The 19,425-nt window shown below is 48.4% G+C and overlaps 1 protein-coding gene across 1 annotated transcript in view; it reads left to right on the top strand.

Annotated features, from left to right (window-relative positions):
• The window catches only part of LOC125445552 (tyrosine-protein phosphatase non-receptor type 11-like), a 62,381-nt gene that overhangs the window by 19,958 nt on the left and 22,998 nt on the right, over nucleotides 1-19,425 (top strand). The window contains exons 2-10 of the mRNA XM_048518639.1: nucleotides 1,047-1,169; nucleotides 9,988-10,182; nucleotides 11,351-11,543; nucleotides 11,775-11,894; nucleotides 12,038-12,151; nucleotides 13,367-13,463; nucleotides 13,621-13,700; nucleotides 15,995-16,150; nucleotides 17,406-17,537. Of these exons, the coding sequence (XP_048374596.1) occupies nucleotides 1,047-1,169; nucleotides 9,988-10,182; nucleotides 11,351-11,543; nucleotides 11,775-11,894; nucleotides 12,038-12,151; nucleotides 13,367-13,463; nucleotides 13,621-13,700; nucleotides 15,995-16,150; nucleotides 17,406-17,537 (1,210 nt within the window). The remainder of the gene's footprint in view (nucleotides 1-1,046; nucleotides 1,170-9,987; nucleotides 10,183-11,350; nucleotides 11,544-11,774; nucleotides 11,895-12,037; nucleotides 12,152-13,366; nucleotides 13,464-13,620; nucleotides 13,701-15,994; nucleotides 16,151-17,405; nucleotides 17,538-19,425) is intronic.

Below are 19,425 nucleotides of genomic sequence, written 5' to 3'. Positions count from 1 at the left end.
GTTCAGGTCATAGTAAGGAGAGAGCTTTCCTGGATATGCTAAATGACTGTGGCTTAGAGCAGATGGTTGTGGAACCAACCAGGGGAGAGGTGATCCTAGATCTATGTGGGACTCAGGACCTGGTGCGGGAAGTCAGTGTTGTTGAGCCAATAGGGAACAGCGACCACAATGCTGTCACATTCAGTATCTCTGCATGCGAACAAGTGACAACAACTAATGTAGTTACATTCGCCTTCAGAAAGGGAAATTTCTCCAAGATGAGGGGGATAGTGCGCAGGAAGCTGAAAGGGAAAATCAAGAAAGTCAAAACTATCCAAGATGCTTGGAGGTTATTTAAAAACACAGTCATAAAAGCTCAGCTGGAATGTGTTCCTCAGGTTAGGAAAAGCAGCGCCCAGTCCAAAAGAAAGCCAGCATGGTTAACAAGGGAGGTTGAGGAAATTGTCAGAAAAAAGAAGATGACTTTCAGAAAATGGAAGTCCAACTTGACTGGGGAGGAATACAGTGACGTAGCCACCAGGGGATAGGGGGTGCGCGATGCACCGGGTGCACGCCTGCAGGGGGCGCCAAAATCAAAAATGTATTTTAAAAAATATTTTAATGTTTTTACTTTGTCGGCTGGCAGGGGGGCGCAATTTTTAAACTAGCGGCACCAAAATTTCAGGTTATCATCAGGTGACACTCCTGATGATATCAGCCAGGTTCGGTGAAGTTTGGTTTGGGGGGTCCAAAGTTATGAACCCCCAAAGGGGGTGCCCCATCCCCCATTGTTTCCAGTGGGAGCTAATAGTAGATGGGGCTTCCCTTTGAGGGTCCATAACTGTGGACCCCCTGAACCAAAGTTCACTAAACCTGGGTGGTATAAAGTCCCCGCCCCCAAGAAGCTTACTATCTCAGGGGAAGGAGGAAACGGAGGTGGAGGTAACTGGGGAAGAATAGGGGTTTTATTATTGTTATGTATGAAACAGGAACTCACCTTACTATGAGTAGTTGCACTATGGGAATTCTAGTAATGCTGCATGTTTTTTTCCTTTGTTTCTCCCCAGGTGGTTTCACCCAAACATCAGTGGAATAGAAGCGGAGAAGTTACTGTTAACCAGAGGGGTCCATGGCAGCTTCCTGGCTCGGCCCAGCAAAAGCAACCCGGGAGACTTCACTTTATCCGTCAGGTAGGACACTGAGTCAGAGTAACGTTTAGCAGGGCGGAGAGATTTGGAGAATGTTACCCAGCCTCTTGGGAGAGGAACGTGTTTCTCTAAATCTCTCTGACATTTTTATTCTCTAGCTCCTGCATGGAATTCAGGGGTGTCTGTGGTTTCCCCATTTTATCCTCACAACTACTTGGAGAGACAGGATAGGCAAAGAGAGCGAGACAGCTCAAAGACCAACGAGCGAGCTTCTGAGTAAATTGGGGTGATCAAGGTCAAGTTTTTGAGAGTTGGGGACCGAAAACGCAAGTCTCCTTACAGGAGAGAAAGGGGGGATGTAAATTCAAACCCTTCTTCTTCTTCTTCTTCTTCTTCTTCTTCTTCTTCTTCTTCTTCTTCTTCTTCTTCTTCTTCTTCTTCTTCTTCTTCTTCTTCTTCTTCTTCTTCTTCTTCTTCTTCTTCTTCTTCTTCTTCTTCTTCTTCTTCTTCTTCTTCTTCTTCTTCTTCTTCTTCTTCTTCTTCTCCTCCTCCTCCTTCTCCTCCTCCTTCTCCTCCTTCTTCTTCTCCTCCTTCTTCTCCTCCTTCTTCTCCTTCTCCTTCTTCTTCTTCTCCTCCTTCTCCTCCTTCTCCTCCTTCTCCTTCTTCTCCTCCTTCTTCTTCTCCTTCTCCTTCTCCTTCTCCTCCTTCTCCTTCTCCTCCTCCTCCTCCTCCTCCTTCTCCTTCTCCTCCTCCTCCTCCTCCTCCCTCTCCCTCTCCCTCTCCCACCACCACCACCACCACAATGGAGTGAGGATCAAGATGCTGGACAGAGGTTCCGAAGAATCGTCTTTGCCAATCAGTGACTCTGTGCTGTGCTGCTGCTGTTCTGAGCGCATGCCGTGGAGAGGGAGATTTGGCACCCTATGCACATACACTAACAAATAGACCCTCTAGACAGCAAAAGATGCCTGCTCTTTAGGGCCTCTTGATCTGGGTGGGCTCCATGACTCTCCCCCCCACCCATGGGGAAAACCACAAGGAAACGGTCCAAGGGGAGCTACTGTATCCCTCCCCCCAAGGTTTCACGGATGAAATTCCTGCGTGGACACTGGGAACCTCCCTGTCCTCCCACGAAGCGTCGGCTCTTCAGAACTCTCCTGCCCCCCCCAAATGCCATCACTGAATGTTCTTTCCTGCACGCCATGTTCAGCAGCAACCGGTCCTGCACAGACTTGAAAAGACAAATCACAGCAAAGCTCCTTGTTCTGTTTGCTAAATATAAAATATAAGATAGCAATTGATCGGTGTGGTCAGCAGATCAAAGTGTACTTCATGAGCAGCAGCTGGGTGCCAGATGGTGATTTGGAGCCGAGTGTGTGTTTGTCGGTATGTGTGGAACGCTTGCGTTGGAGGCCACCAGATGTGAATGAGGACAGCTGGCTGAGATGACCTTTTAAGGATAGATTCATCATTTGCTCTCCACTAGCGAAATAGAACCTGCATGTTCAGTGGTAGTGTACCTCTGATCATCAGATGCTGCAGTATGAACAGAGGAGGGCCGGTACTGGGTGTTGTGGGTTTTTGAGGTTGTGTGGCTGTGGTCTGGAATTTTTGCGCCTTAGTTTTCACCTTCATCTATTTGGTGGCATCTTCAGAGGTATGTCCTGCTGGATCAGAGTGGTTGGTCCACCTACCCATCATCCTGCCTCACTTTGTGGCCATGGTGTAAATTGGACGAGCCGAAAACCAAACAAAAACAAACTATACCCAGGCCACAAAAAATATGTTCTACTTTAATAAGTGCTTAAAGTTCTACATACATATAATGAATGGGCTCAAGTGGACTGGCATATAGCCCAAGAGCAAAAACAGAAGTCTGCCTAGCAAGGACAGATCTAACAAAATCCACGTATCACACTCGATAATACACAACTCAGTGATTCACAAAACTCCACAATTCAGATGAGCTGCCCGGTTTTGATGCCCGTTTCGTGAATCTTCCATCTGCCTGTTTTGCTTTAGCAACACTGTCTTATTTCATTTATAATAAATATATATATTGTATTGTCGAAGGCTTTCATGGCCGGAATCACTTGGGTGCTGTGTGGTTTCCGGGCTGTATGGCCGTGTTCTAGCAGCATTCTCTCCTGACGTTTCGCCTGCATCTGTGGCTGGCATCTTCAGAGGATCCTCTGAAGATACCAGCCACAGATGCAGGCGAAACATCATGCTACTAAGAATTCTGAAGCCATGACCAAATATATATATTAACAATGAATTCCATCAAAAACAGGCTAAGAAACAAATGCATGTGACCAGAGGAGTATCTAGGGAAAATGTAGTCTAGTGCAAAATGTGAGTTTTCTGCCCCCTTCCCCCAATATGGGCCCTCCCCCACCACAGCCAAACAGCATTTTTTTGCACCTCTCAAATCTCCTTTTGGTATAAAATCTGGGTACCAGACACTGCAAATTCAGGCGTCACACCTAATGCTGCTCTCCAGTGAGCCAGACATCCTTCCACCAAGGTCATGATCGTCTGCTCTGACTGCCAGCAGCCAATTGGAGCATCTGCAGCTGAAAGGAAGGAGCTTTGTGGGCTTTGAGAACACCCCTCCTATTAAAGCCCCCCCCCCCCCCACTTTGACTGATCCTGGCGGGTTAATATTTAATAGCCAGGAGCCAGGTCTTCTGTTGTGCTTCAGTCAACTGGAAATGATGAACCGGAGTCTTCAAATGGAGGCACAGGATGTTCTAGGAGATGGACAAATGAGGCACAAATTGCAGTTCAAAGAAGAGTTTGTTTAGCAGTAGATGAGGGTGAAGGTAGACAGTGGGAGAACTGGGGAGGGGCGGGGGAGAGGGGAGCCAGGAAGCATCTAGTGGGAGGAAGGTGGAACCAGGGCAGAATCAGCTGGGTCTTGGGTTGGGTGACCAACTTTGAGCTAGGAAATTCCTGGAGATTTCGGAGGTGGAACCTGGGGTTCGGGGAGGGGAGGAATTTCCGCACGGTATAATGCTACAGAGTCCACCTTCCAAAACAGCCATTTTCTGTATGGGACCTGGCCTCTTTCATAGCATCCATCCATCCATCCATCCATCCATCCATCCATCCATCCATCCATCCATCCATCCATCCATCCATCCATCCATCCATCCATCCATCCATCCATCCATCCATCCATCCATCCAATCTATCATCAATTGATATAATACACCGTTCTCTCTAGATCCATTGTAGTGCCAGATCTTCAGACCACACCTGGAGGTTGGGAAATTCCTGCAGGTTTGGGGGTGGAATCTAGAAGAGGGCTTAGGGAAAGGAAGGTCTTCAGTGGGGGATAATTCGGTAGAGTCCACCCCCCAAAGCAGCCGTTTCCTCCACGCATCCCTCTGGACTCCGGTTCAGCTAACCAGCAGTATAGGCCAGTTCAGATGACGAGGCACCCGAGTGTTCACCGGAAGGGCAGCCACAGAACGTCGTCGAGTGGTCCTTCTGGGGCAGAGCAGGGGGAAGGGAATTAAGAGCTTTCTCCATTTACAGCTGCATCCAGATCTCTGTAAATAATTTAACGAGCAGGAATTGGCTCTTGGGCGCATTTTCCTAAGAGGCCTTTGGGCCTCTGGCCAGCACTCGGAAAACCCGAGTGCCAGAGAGAGATGTTCAGAAGCCTCCAGATGGGGGGTTTACTTAACTGTGGTCAACGGGTCACATTTTAGGAGCGTGGATCTTATCTTTGCTGCAGCTGTAATACGGCTTGCCTGAGGGGTACTCAGGGGGTGGGGAGGGGAATCTACTTACCCACCCATAGCAACTTTGACAACCTTGTTTGTGAAGAAGCCAGTGATTTGGCCCAGCTCTGTTGTGCTTTGATTGGGTTTGGGAAGTGAAAAAGGTGGATTGTGGGTAGTGCACACAGCTGTGTTGGACCAGAGCTGCTGGAAGAATTTGATGGCTGGAGCAGAAGGCAGTGTTTGCTCTGGCTGGGAAGCCTGATCCACTTAGCTTTTTCTGTGTGATTCTTAGGATAAATTTCTAGATCCCTGGTCATTGCTAGGATGCAGGGGCGTACCACCCAGGGGGGCATATGGATGAAAATGTTCCTGGGCAGTGCCCATTTGGTCACGTGGGGGGAGGGGGCAGAAAATCACCCCCACATCCCTCCTCCTTCCCCCTGGATCCTGCGTGGCCAGCGCTCTCTGTGTTTTTACACCCACTGGGAGAGCTCAAAGGTTGCCCTGTCGTTCCAGAACACAGGATCTGTTTCGGGTGAGGCTCTTTGGGTGCTGTTTCCATGTTGCCAGTGGTATTCTTCTTCTGGCAGCTTCTCAACAGTTGAAATGAAATTGGGGCAAGGAGGGAAGGGAAGGCTCTAGGCCTTGAGGAAGGTTTGGAAAAGGCCGGCATAAATGGATCCAATTGTCCATTTGGGGCTGAGTATTTTTCTGTCTGCAGAACACTGAAAGGCCTTTTTGCTGACAGGAAAATGGAATAGGAGGGGGGAAAAACCTCTTGAATTACATCTTTGTGTGTTCGATTGGTGCGGGATGACACAAAATTTGGGGCAAGGACATGGAGGGCGCTTTTTTAAACCCTTCGCCCAAGAGTGAAGGTTCTCTCCATCTGGTTGCCTGAAGCTATCAACAAAGAACCGGATTCAAATCCAGGCTTGGCTGTGAAACCCTCTGGCACGTCCCTGCCTCTCCGCCTGGGCTACTTGACAGGGGCATTGTATGGATAAAACCTGAATGTGTGTGAAAGCATGTATGACCCACTTCCTCCCACCCCATGGAATGGGTCAGGTTAAAAATGGGATTAATGAAAAATAAAATTAATAACGAAGGCCCAGACACTAACAATGATGTTGGCTGATGGAATAATGTCGGAATTTGACCTCATAGTATAAAGGGCTCTTTGAATTAACAGAATCTGCGCTGAGAAAATTGAATTACATAAAGAGTAAAAGTTTTTCATCATCTACTTTTTCTCCCAGCTTTTATCCAAGGAGCTCAGACTAGCATACTTGGTTCCCTGTCCTCATTTTATCTTCACAACAGCCCTGCAAAGTAGGTTAGGCAGGGAGAGAATGACTGGCCTGTGTCACCCAATGACCTTCATGGCCGAGTGGAGATTTGAACCTGGGACCAACCCATGAGTTGGTGTTTTGGTCCAAGCTGATGTTTCAGGAGGCGCATGACTGATGCTGACTCTACTTGCCAGTAACAGAGGATGTTTGCCATCAGTGTCCCATTAATGACTTCATTTGCCATCACTTCCTTCTTATTATTTATGTGGTGTTGGGTCCTAAAGTTCTGTTACTGTCAGCCATTTTGGAGGGCTGTAATCAGGCAGGGGGCAGCATTCAAATTATACAAATGTGACACGAGACGTGGCATTGTGGCACAAGTTATTTTCTCTGTCTCTGTTTCATTGGCTGCCACTTGCAGGGGGAGGAGCCATACAGAGTTCCAATGATATCATCTCAATTTGTGAGAAGAGGTGCCGGGAACCTGAAGTTTGGTGTAACCTATGAACTTAAAAACACAGAGTTGTTTAAAGGGAGCGGGAACTTGGTTATGGGTCACTACCCAGTGTGAACCTTTGGACATCACTTTTGAAGCAGATAAAACTAAAACCTGGACGCGGCTGGTGTATCTTGAAGAGCTTTTGCGTCTTCTTGAGTAATTAGCAGTTGCAGCTGCGTGCTTCGAAGGGGGGTTTTTAAGCGGGCCAAGATGAAGCTGCTGAAATCTGCAGTGGCAGCCATTTCATCATGTAATTATTTAATCCAGCTGCTGGTTTGAATGGGCCTTCCGCCCTTGCTTGGCAGCTGCCGCTGCAAGGCAACCGCTGGAGTCCCTTTTGCAAAACTGATTTTGTCATCCCACAAATGAAGTGCCTCGCCACAGAAAGCCCCTTGTATGTTCTCATGTCAACTGGGGAAGGCTGCGGTACATCTCTGAAGCATTTTCGGCTCCCTGTGTGTTCCTTTTCTGCATTGACTGTTGGCATGGCAGCCTGATAGCTTGCAAAGGATTATGGGGGAGGAATCGTTGAGGAACAGAGAGATGGAAGGGTGAGACATCTCAACAATTTGCAGTCCACCCATGTTTCCTTATTGCTTTCCTGCTTTTGGTTTTGGACATGTTAAAGTCGAGGCAAAACAAATATTCGCCAGTATTCAGCACTCTACCGAATGTTCCAATTCGGCCACAAATTTTTCGGAACGAATTTTGCTTGCGAAATGTTGATTTGCAATCCGAGCATTTTAGATTTCCTGGCATCTCTTGATCTAAGTCGGCATCACGTGTGGAATCTCAAGCTGTCGGGTGCCGAGTACCATATTTTTCTCTTCTTTTTCACTTCTTTGCTCATTTGTTTGATCTCTCAGGCATATGTGCCAAATTATGAATGGTAGCTGAATATACTGGGAGGCTAAAAATAGTATTTTGAATGATATTTCTGTGGAAGATTTGAAACTGAAAATGTAATGTTGAAAGAGAGTGAAAGGGGGGCCGGGAAAATATGTATATAAGCTATTGAAAATGAATTTTCTTTGCATGTATCTATTAAAATTTAAAATATTAATGTTACTGGATGCTACTGTCATAGACCCTATACATACACTCTGCCATAGAGTTGCCAAGCACAGCAAGGCAACTGGTGGGAATCTTGGAGGGGATAGCATGGGAGAATCATCAGTTTGCTCTGGGAATTGCTGGGTAATCTAAGATAACACCATAAAGTTTCAGGTGATTTTTAGATGGCTGTCACTTCCAGATATTCCCCAGAAGTGATGTGCCACCATTGGTTGAGAGTGTTTTATTTTTTTTCTCCCACCACTCCCAGGAGGGGCAGTGGGAAATGGGAGCTAAGGGAGGGGGATCCGTGCCCCTGGTGTGACCTGGGTACCCTCCTCTATACACATGTCAAAGAAAGCAGGCATGACTGCTCCCTACTTTGCGATCAAGGACATTTGAAAGTCAGTGCTCCCAACCTTTGGGGAACAGCCAGCGTGGTGTAATGGTTAAGAGCAGGTGGATTCTAATATGGAGAACTGGGTTTGATTCCTCACTCCTCCATCTGAGTGGCAGAGGCTTATCTGGTGAACCAGATGTGCTTCCACACTCCTACATTCCTGCTGGGTGATCTTGGGCCAGTCACAGTTCTTTCTGAACTCTCTCAGCCTCACCTACCTCACAACGTGTCTGTTGTGGGGGGGGGAGGGAAAGGAGCTTGTATGTCACCTTGAGTCTCCTTACAGGAGAGAAAGGTGGGGTATAAATCCAAACTCCTCCTACTACTAATCTTCTTTATCTTCTTCTTGTGTGTAGTGCCTCCACTATAGATGCCATTCTCACAGGCTGGTGGTCGCTCATAGGAGGGGTTGTTATATAGTTTGGGTAGGGTTCTTAACAGAAGGTTTGGTTCTTCTTCCTATTTGAAAGCCTCTGGAACCCCTATAGTGGGCCAAGCGCCAGTCCTCTTTTCAGCACTGAGAGGGTTAACACCATTTGGCCAGCAACAGAGAGCAGAGTGGTCCACTTCCACTGGTCCCCTCTGGCCCTCCTGAATCCAAGCCAGCTTTCCTTGGTGGCGGAAGAGTAATTGCATTTTAAAGGCACTTAGCGACTGTCAGCCTGCTGAGCACACCCAGAATCCAAATGCTTGATGGATGAGTTGGGTCAGGGTTCCCCCCCCTCCTCCTTCCTAATCTACTTTGCAGGGGGGGAGCCCCCAGCAGGCCAATATATTCAATTGCTCTAAATGGATGCACCCCGCCCCTGGGAGTCCAGCAGGTATGCGGTAATGGGCGGGCTGCAATTTTCCACGGATGCTGAACAAATCTGTGGCAAAGCTCTCTTTCTGCTGTAGCTTTTTTAAAAAAGATAAGAGCAAGGTTCTGATTCTCATGGCTGGGAAAATCGGATCGGAAATGTGTGTAGCCAGGCCAGTGGATCTCTGGAGTCAAAGGAGACCTGATGGAGGACACGATCTTGCCTCTGCCGGCTTTTCTCTGATTCGCCGCAGAATTTTCGGCCAAGGAAGCCAAATGGGCGAATTCATGCAAAATTCACCCACTGGCTTTGGATTGTTTCGGCTCGGCATTCCCATTGTCTTATGTACAGCATATATCCTATCCTAGCCATGAGGATGAGGAACTTCCGTGAGCATAAGGGGTTGTGCATTGTGCAAGTCTGCTCCCAGAGCATGGCTGTCTTGCAGTATTTTATGGCTGAAAGCTTTCTCTCTTTCTGCGTGTGTATGTCAGATTGAGAAGGTGTGGTTGTCTACGTGTGATTGAGTGTAGGACTGAAAGAGAGAGAACATAAATTACATTGCAAAGATTCAGTTCCCAGTTGTGCTCCTTGGGAAAGAGGCCCTTTAAAAAAATTGGAATCCTTCGGAAGGGGGTCAAATCCACAGGTGTGAAAGACCTTCTTCTGGAGTTTCATCATTGGAGTTCTAGTTTTGCCAGGAATGTTCTTAAGGCTTTTTCAAGCTTGTGGGCACCTTTGGCCTTAATGTGCTGGGCAGAGTCACAAAATGGCTGCCATAGTTCACCATCAGTTCCACAGGGAAGATCGTTGTGCTGCTGCGTGAGCTGCTGCTGAAGCAATGTTTTCTCTAAATAATTTGCACAGCCAATCCATCTTCCAGTGACCAATCACTGGTGGACAAAAGACTCACCTGTCCCTACCCATTGAAAGGTGTCTGTGGCCCATTGGTACCATGTTGGGGACACCTTGGGGACTCCAGTTGGACTGGAATCCAAGGCAGAATGGAGAATCACATGGACGATCAATCTTTAGCTCATATCTTAAGTTTCTTTCTCTCCTCCTCTTCCCCACCACACTAGGAGGAACGATGAGGTGACCCACATTAAGATCCAGAACACAGGTGACTACTATGACCTCTATGGTGGGGAGAAGTTTGCCACTTTGGCCGAGCTGGTCCAGTATTACACGGAGCAGCAGGGTCTGCTACGAGAGAGGAACAGCAACATCATAGAGCTGAAATACCCCCTCAATTGCCAGGATCCGACCTCGGAGAGGTAAGCAGGGAGAATCCACCCAAATCAAACTCTCTGTATTGTTTTGTGAGCTGTTCTGGACGTTATAACCTTCCACAAAGATAATATAAGTCTACCTTACCAGCTTGTTGTGAGAATTGTCAAGGACGTATAATAAAACACAGTACGAGCAGGTTGGCCTTCAAGGTAGTTGAAAGACAAATGTTTAAGCAATACAAACATTAAGCAACCACTCAAATAAAACCCTGGTTTTTTTTAAAGCCCAAGTTTATCAGCACGCAGGGAAATAAATCAGAAAGGAGAGCATCCATACATGAAAGCTCACCCAAAGCGTTGCAGAAAAGCAGTTGGAAGTTTTAAAATATCATAGAAGGGGGTATGATTTCTTTCCCTGTTTCTGTTCCTGGCTATCCCTATGGCAGAGAAGTGGATCAAACCAACAACTGTAGACAAATAAGTGTATGTTTCCTTTCTTTGTTGGAAACAGTGTTAAGTGAATGGCTAGCGCTCTTGTGGTCTCGCATTCCCCATCCTGTTTCCTGGATTATGACAGCAATCAGATGGGTGATGTAATGGGGGAACCGCTGGTCCTGCATGGGTGGAAAGAATCAGCAAAGACTTTGTGATGGAAGCAGCCGAGATGCTCCTTGAAATGGGCCAGAGGCGCCATCTAGAGGAAAAGGGGTAGACAAACTGTGTGTGTGTGTTTTTTAAAAGAACGAATTGCAAAAGGAGAAAGTTAAGCCGGCTTTTTCATCACTGACCTGCTAGCTTTTTGTGTGCAAGGGGGAGGTGTTTGTATGGAAATGCATTTTATCTCTCCCTACCACCTCCCCCCACATGAACGCCCACTTAACCCACTTTTAACAATTATTCTTTTTGGTTGGGAATTAGTTTTATCACATTAGGCAAATAGGATAGGTGCATTTTTACTCTGAATAATAACACTATCATTTATGTGGTTTTTCTGAGCCGAAAAGCACTTCATATTTATTATCCTGTCACGTGACGTCCCTGAAAGGTAGTCCAGTAGTAGAATCCCATATTACAGATGAAGGCTCACAAACTGAGAAATAGGGTAGCTTGCCCAAGACCACCTAGTGGCTGAGGCGAGATGGGAACCAGGGACTTTTTAGTGAGTCCTTTGTCTTCTCCATCCACCCTTCTCTGAGGCTTTCGATTCCCCTAGATGGTACCACGGCCACTTGACAGGCAAAGAAGCTGAAAAGATCCTGACAGACAAAGGCAAACCGGGGAGTTTCCTAGTACGGGAAAGCCAAAGCAAACCGGGAGACTTCGTCTTGTCGGTGCTGACAAACGAGGACAAAGCCGACACGGGGGACCGGAAGCCCCGCGTGACCCACATAATGATCCGGTATCAGGTAAGAAGCTGCCAGAGGGTTTGAAAGAATCACAGAGCTTGAGAAAGCGTCAGTGTAGGAATTCACAATGGGGTTGTCCTACTTTTCTATTTCATTCAGCTACTCTGGGAGGTAGGTTGCGCAGACTCACCGTGAACTTCATGGCTGGGATTTGAACTCAAGTCGTCCCGTCCCGGGTTCACCCCCACCCAAGTTGTTCTCTAGGTATATAACTCTGACTTTCTGTTACAGCCTGATGGGAAATACGATGTCGGAGGCGGTGAACACTTTGACACTCTTACAGACCTGGTGGAGCATTATAAGAAGAACCCCATGGTGGAAAAGTCTGGGGCTGTCGTGCATCTGAAACAGGTGATGGCAAATGTGAATCGGTCAGGATTGCTTCTGACGAAGTCTTCCCGTTGGACTGCTGTAAATTCAGTTTTCTGCTCCAGAGATCGCAGCTCATACTGCAAAGTTGTAATTGTTCCAATCCTTGTTTTCTCCTGCCTTAGCCTTTCAACACCACCCGGATCAACGCAGCCAACATTGACAACCGGGTGAAGGAGCTGAACAAAATGGCCGACCAAAGCGAGAAGTCCAAGCAAGGATTCTGGGAGGAGTTTGAGGTAGAGGGATGATTATGTTCTCTTCCTCCTCCGCTATCACGTCTTCATCTGTACAGGGCCCCATGCTTGTCGAATATACTAGGGCTGTGGTGGCAAACCATTGGCACTCCAGATGTTCTGGACTACAATTCCCATCAGCCCCTGCCAATTGGCCATGCTGGCAGGGGCTGTTAGGAATTGTAGTCCATAACATCTGGAGTGCCAAAGGTTCGCCACCACTGTTAACTAGGGCTTCAAATTTGCTCATTTTATTGTGTTTGACCTTTGTTTAGTTAGTAGATTTCTATCCTGCCCCTCAAATACATCCCAGGATGGATTACACAATATAAAAATGCATCAAACAATTGCAATAAAAAACAATCATAAACATATAAAATATTTCTAAAAAATAAACCTAAAAACTAACAAAACCCGCTCCCCTCCCTAACCACCCCAGTTGCAGGTGGAGGGCGAGTTCCAAAAAGCCAGTGGTCTGGGGGTAGATGGCATAAATCAGTCAAATGCCCGGGTGAGAATGGAGGTCTTAACCAGGCTCCAAAAGATGTAAAACATCGGCACCTGTCAGACCTCTAATGGGGGATCGTTTTATAAAGTGGGGGTTATCACAGAGAAATCTCTCTGTGCAGCCCCCACCCCCTCACCTCAGAGGGGGAAAGGACCGTCAGCAGCCCCCCCCTAACTACCTTAGCACCCAGGCCAGTCTATTTAACAGATGGCGCTCTGGCAGGTAGTCTAATCCCTATATAATATTGTTATGTTCCTCATGACCATTGTAGTAAATACTACAGTTCCCACAATCTTCTAGGTGAGGGAAGCCACAGCAGGTAAATTAATTCTAAAGCCATTTACCTATCATGACTTCTAACTCAAGTCCACTGATATAAGTATACCAAGTCGGAAAAATCCATAATCAGAATGGGAGTGTTTATTTCCTCCTACAGTAAAGCTCTCAAATAACAGCTTTGTCTCGTTTTCCATTTTTACTATTTGATGCGTGGGGTTTGTTTCCATGACATCACTTATTAGCTTTGATTTCTGCAAGCGGTTATGGCAAATAGACTCAGAATCTGTGAATCCTGAAATCTGAGGTTCGCATCTACAGTGTGGCAGTTACTTTAGTCTACCTTGCAGGGTTGTTGGGGTAATTAATGGGTGAACTATTCTGAGCACTAAGGATTATTAATGTTGATAATATGTTTACAATTCTTTCTGCAGATGTTACAGCAACAGGAATGTAAACTCCTCTATCCCCGGAAAGAAGGACAGCGGGTGGAAAATAAAGGGAAGAATCGCTACAAAAATATACTTCCCTGTAAGGAGGAAACCTTAAAAATCGTAGTAGGGGTTGGGTCTGGGGCAGCCACAGTGACTTGAAGATCTTTTCAGCTGCTAAATTTTCCGGGGGGGGGGTGGTGGTCATACAGTCTTTCTCTTCACTCTCTTGCTCCTGTGTTTTTCCCTCCTCTTAGTTGACACAACGCGAGTGGCTCTCCAAGACGTGGACGAAAGTGTTCCTGCTTCTGATTACATCAACGCCAATTATGTTAAGGTAAGCGGAGAAGGCGGGTCATTGGGGGGAGGGGGGAGAAGGAGGTGAGGCTTAGTCAGAGCCCCCACTCTGGTTTAAGGAAGTGGATTCAACCTGGGGCAGGGGGATGCCTTCAAAGCCAGGCTCTGCCTTGTAACATGATGCGTCTCTCTGTGCATGCTGATAGCCTTCGTGTAGCGGTTTCACAATTCTATTTTTGTGTGGCCAAACTGTGGAAAAACAGTTTTGATGCAGTCACATTATCACTATTATCATCCATCCATTCATTCGCTCATTCATTCATTCATTCATTCATTCATTCATTCATTCATTCATTCATTCATTCATTCATTCATTCATTCATTCATTCATTCATTTTACTATCCCACCCCCTCCCCATTTGGGTTCAGGTGGCATACAATAACCATATCATCAGAGGAGATTGATGTTCCACTGATTTATTTGTATCTTTAAAGATTGACAAAATACTGATTAATGTGATGCATATTCTTATATTTTCTTTTAAAATTGGTTTTTTCCTTATCTTTTTTTCTCTCTATCTGGAATTAATTTTTTTTCTCTTTCTCGCTTTTCTAACTTTCTTCTTTTATTTCTTTCCTTTTCTTTAATCTACATTTTTTTGTAATTTTTGACTTGTCATTCGAGTTGTTTTATTTGCTATGTATTTTTTTAAAACCTGATAAAGTTTTGTTATAAAGAACAACCATAAAACAATTAAAACATTTAAATATCTCATCAATATTACAATTTACAAATATTACCAATTACAGTACAGTACAATCCTATAATCCTGTAAATTACCAAGTGGTGATTAAGTCCAGCCCCTTACAAATAGAATTAACATGCCAAGGAACCTAAACGACAGGTCATAAATAGTAACGATGCTAAAGGGCTGTTGGGGTCACCAAAAGTTGCCTGTGATTTGTCTGCCCTGTCCACCAATCAAGCAAACCTCCCCAAACCCAGATGTATCAAGCAAGTGAGAAAGTCGCTTTGCTGTGAATCTGCTGCCTGAGTTGTCTCTTGGCCATCGGGAAAAAACGGCAGAGTGAACTGGCCTCCAATTTGACTATAAATCCGGCTGGATAATGGCTGGGAGTTTATCGCTCGTTGCTTTTACGGCTGCCCAACACCTGCTAGGTGCTACCTGCTACTTAACAAGGGTGAACCTGTAGGCTTACAGCCCAATAAAAGACAGAGGAGCCCGGCGAGGCAGGGCAGGAAGGAAGCGTTTAAAGTAATAACAGGCCTGTAGCCCTGGCCATGGAAGGACATGGCTCATAGCATTGTCAGAAGGGGTGGAAGACTGACAGGTGTGTGGCTTTAATTGACAGGTGTGTGGCTTGGTGGAAAACAGGCTTGGCACAGTGGCTTCCAGGGAAGGGCATCTAGAAATCTAGAAATGGGTCTGCACGTTCTTCATTGCCACAAAAGGGCACCCACACTCGGGTTTGGGCATTTATTTATTTACAGAATTTATAGCCCACCTTTCTGTGCTGTTCAAGGGCTGTTAAGGTGTCTAACAACTTGAGACGTGTAATATGATAGCCGCAACTTGACACCATTGAAATCTACCCCTGAAACGTGCACATCATTACAACAATTAAGAGACAGTTAAAAATGCATGCACAACTTAAAAACAGTGACTAAAACATTAGTTGAAAAGGAAGGTACACTGAGGGAATGCCAGAAGACAGTGGTTTTCAACCTGGGGTACATGTATCCCGCAGGGATACATTCCAGAGTGTTTGGGTTTGTATGTAATGGGTTTGCTAACATGGAGGTATAATTTTAGGGAAACGGGTTTCCAAGGGGGACATGAGTGAAACAAAATTGCCACGTGAAACAAAATTGCTGGAATGTGGCAACCAAAGGGGACAGACTAATCTCTCTGGGGAGAAACTTCCAGAGCTTTGGTGCCAGGACCAAAAAGGCCCCGCTACCTGCCTAACCTCCGAAGACTTGGACACCCAAAGCAGGGCCTCCAAAGATGACCGTAGCGGTCATGCAGGTTCATAAGCTATTGCACAGAGGTTTAAGTCTGGAGATGAAGCAGGGCTGGTTTTGATTAGCTGAAATGTTGCTGCACAATCGAGCTGTCCCGAAAGACCAAAAAGGGCACTGTGAATGTGACCAGAGTCGTGGAGTCTCTAAAAAAGGATGGTTTTCCTTCAGCCTGAAACTTAATTGGATACATTTGCAAGATGGGTGGATTGATTTAAAGCCTTGGTGCACGGCTCTTTATCTCGTAGGATCCCCCACCCCGTTTCTTCTCTTTGTCTGTCCTGTTCCAGAATATTCTCGAAGATGGGAGAAGTGCCGAACATGGCAAGGTCTATATTGCCACTCAGGGGTGCCTCCAAACCACAGTGAACGACTTTTGGGCCATGGTGTACCAAGAGAACGCTCACGTCATCGTAATGACAACCAGGGAGGTGGAGCGAGGAAGGGTGAGCTCCTTGGCTATTTGTTCTCCTGACTTCTTGTGGCTGGAAGTTTCACGTGCACCCTTTTCTACCTGCTCCACAACTTTACGACACGTGCACTAAACTAGATGTTTTCAAATATTTTCCCCTTGTTTTTGATGTCTAAGTTCAGGATGGTTCTTTTGCAGTTCAGATCTCACACAAGTTGTCTACTGTATTTTCCTTCTGTGCGTTCGCTGCTTCCTCCCCTTAGTGGTTTCTGAATTTGACCGCCCCTATTTGGACAGACTTTTGAGTGTGGCTTTGTGACCACATAAGCAATGGATGCCCATTGCCAAAAAAGCATCTAAAAGAGCCAGCATGTATTTATTTGGCTGGTGTGGGTTTTCTGGGCTGTGTGGCCATGGTCTGGTAGTTTTTGCTCCTAATATTTTGGCCACATTGATGGCTGGCATCTTTAGAGGCATATCATTTAGTAAGACATGTTTCCCTCCACGGCACAGTATAGAGCCCTAAAAACCCTCAATACCCAGTCCATTCTGGTCTTCAACAATTGCTTATTTATTTTATTCAATTCCTAAACCGCCCCTCTTGCTATTATGTTTCTGCAACGCAGACTTGTTACTCAGAAGACAATAATTTCAAAGTTTTGCCACCTGTTTCCTACCTGTATTGCAAACTGGAGAAGTTAAGGCAGACCAATTTTGCCCTTAAAGACACGTGACTGCTCCTGAGCTGTTAGTAGCCACAGAGGTTTACCAAAGCTGTATCCACACAATGCTGGATCTAGTTCTTTGGAACAGAATGAACTCATCCACATGGCATAACCCAGCTCCGAATAGTGTCTTCAGTGCAAACAGCACAGGATCCAGCCAAGTGGGGATGTGGGCCAGGCCTCTTTACCAGCATGGTGTAGTGGTTAAGAGCAGGTGGATTCTAATATGGAGAACCGGGTTTGATTCCCCACTCCTCCACCTGAGTGGCAGAGGCTTATCTGGTGAACCTGGTGTGTTTCTGCACTCCTACATTCATGCTGGGTGACCTTGGGCCTGTCACAGCTCTCTCCGAACTCTCTCAGCCCCACCTGCCTCACCAGCCATCTGTTGTGGGGAAAGGAAGGGAAAGGAGCTTGTAGGCCACCTTGAGTCTCCTTGCAGGAGAGAAAGGTGGGGTACAAATCCAAACTCTTCTTTTTCTCTTCAATGGGGAGCAATAGCTCTGAACTCTGAAGAATGTGCTGTTGCCCTTTTTTCTGATAGACGTGCATATCTCTCTGCAGAATAAATGTTTCCGCTACTGGCCGGATAAACACTGCACTAAGGAGTATGGCTGTGTCAGCATAAGGAATAACGGCGAACAGGAAATCCAGGGTTACCACATCCGAGATCTGGAGATCGTACGGACGAACAGGGTGAGATACGAGGCTTATCTGGTGAACCAGATGTGTTTCCGCACTCCTACATTCCTGCTGGGGGACCTTGGGCTAGTCACCGTTCTCTCAGAACTCTCTCAGCCCCACCTGCCTCACAAGGTGTCTGTTGTGGGGAGAGGAAGGGAAAGGAGCTTGTAAGCCACCTTGAGTCTCCTTACAGGAGAGAAAGGTGGGATATAAATCTAAACTCTTCATCTTCTTCTTCGTAGGAGTATAAAAATAATAATGGGTATATGTCGTCTCCCTGAAAATCTTGGCTTTCATATTTCAGAACACAGAAAAATCTAGTTTCTGTCCCTCATGAAAGAGGCATGTGGAAATATATAAGCACTACCTTTTGCAGTCTCAAAAACTAAAGGGAATGCTGAATGAAGTTTCCACTAGTTTGGGGTACAGTTTCAGGCTGCAGAGTTCGTAAGCCATACAGGTACACAAGCCCTATTCAGACTTCCCGCAAACTACACAAAACCGACTCTTTCAAGAAGGCTATTCTACGCAGGCGGCAAAACGTTTCACAAAATTGCTTGGATAAATTATTAGGCACTGTGGCCTATACTACTGTGTGCCGTTTGCTGTAAGTTGGATCTGGCTGTGTCATTTTGCATCATTTCGTGTGTCACGTTGACACTTGTGCTTTGATTCAGTTCCGTGTTTTAAATTTCTGGTTGGTTGTACCACAAGATGCGATCCACAAGATGTTGGTCTCATCTTGTGGATCGCATTGACTCACTCCTTGTATTCTGCCTTGAGCCTTGGGGAGAAAGGCAGACTATAAATTCTGTAAATTTCTGGAGCAGCAGTGGCGTAGGAGGTTAAGAGCTCATGTATCTAATCTGGAGGAACCGGGTTTGATTCCCAGCTCTGCCGCCTGAGCTGTGGAGGCTTATCTGGGGAATTCAGATTAGCCTGTACCCTCCCACACACGCCAGCTGGGTGACCTTGGGCTAGTCACAGCTTCTCGGAGCTCTCTCAGCCCCACCTACCTCACAGGGTGTTTGTTGTGAGGGGGGAAGGGCAAGGAGATTTCACCCCCCCCCCCCCCCACCCCCCCCCCCCCCCACCCCCCCCCCCCCCCACCCCCCCCCCCCCCCACCCCCCCCCCCCCCCACCCCCCCCCCCCCCCACCCCCCCCCCCCCCCACCCCCCCCCCCCCCCACCCCCCCCCCCCCCCACCCCCCCCCCCCCCCACCCCCCCCCCCCCCCACCCCCCCCCCCCCCCACCCCCCCCCCCCCCCACCCCCCCCCCCCCCCACCCCCCCCCCCCCCCACCCCCCCCCCCCCCCACCCCCCCCCCCCCCCACCCCCCCCCCCCCCCACCCCCCCCCCCCCCCACCCCCCCCCCCCCCCACCCCCCCCCCCCCCCACCCCCCCCCCCCCCCACCCCCCCCCCCCCCCACCCCCCCCCCCCCCCACCCCCCCCCCCCCCCACCCCCCCCCCCCCCCACCCCCCCCCCCCCCCACCCCCCCCCCCCCCCACCCCCCCCCCCCCCCACCCCCCCCCCCCCCCACCCCCCCCCCCCCCCACCCCCCCCCCCCCCCACCCCCCCCCCCCCCCACCCCCCCCCCCCCCCACCCCCCCCCCCCCCCACCCCCCCCCCCCCCCACCCCCCCCCCCCCCCACCCCCCCCCCCCCCCACCCCCCCCCCCCCCCACCCCCCCCCCCCCCCACCCCCCCCCCCCCCCACCCCCCCCCCCCCCCACCCCCCCCCCCCCCCACCCCCCCCCCCCCCCACCCCCCCCCCCCCCCACCCCCCCCCCCCCCCACCCCCCCCCCCCCCCACCCCCCCCCCCCCCCACCCCCCCCCCCCCCCACCCCCCCCCCCCCCCACCCCCCCCCCCCCCCACCCCCCCCCCCCCCCACCCCCCC

Source organism: Sphaerodactylus townsendi, linkage group LG16, assembly GCF_021028975.2.
Source record: "Sphaerodactylus townsendi isolate TG3544 linkage group LG16, MPM_Stown_v2.3, whole genome shotgun sequence".
NCBI lineage: Eukaryota > Metazoa > Chordata > Lepidosauria > Squamata > Sphaerodactylidae > Sphaerodactylus > Sphaerodactylus townsendi.
This window is presented reverse-complemented; position numbering and strand designations above follow the sequence as displayed.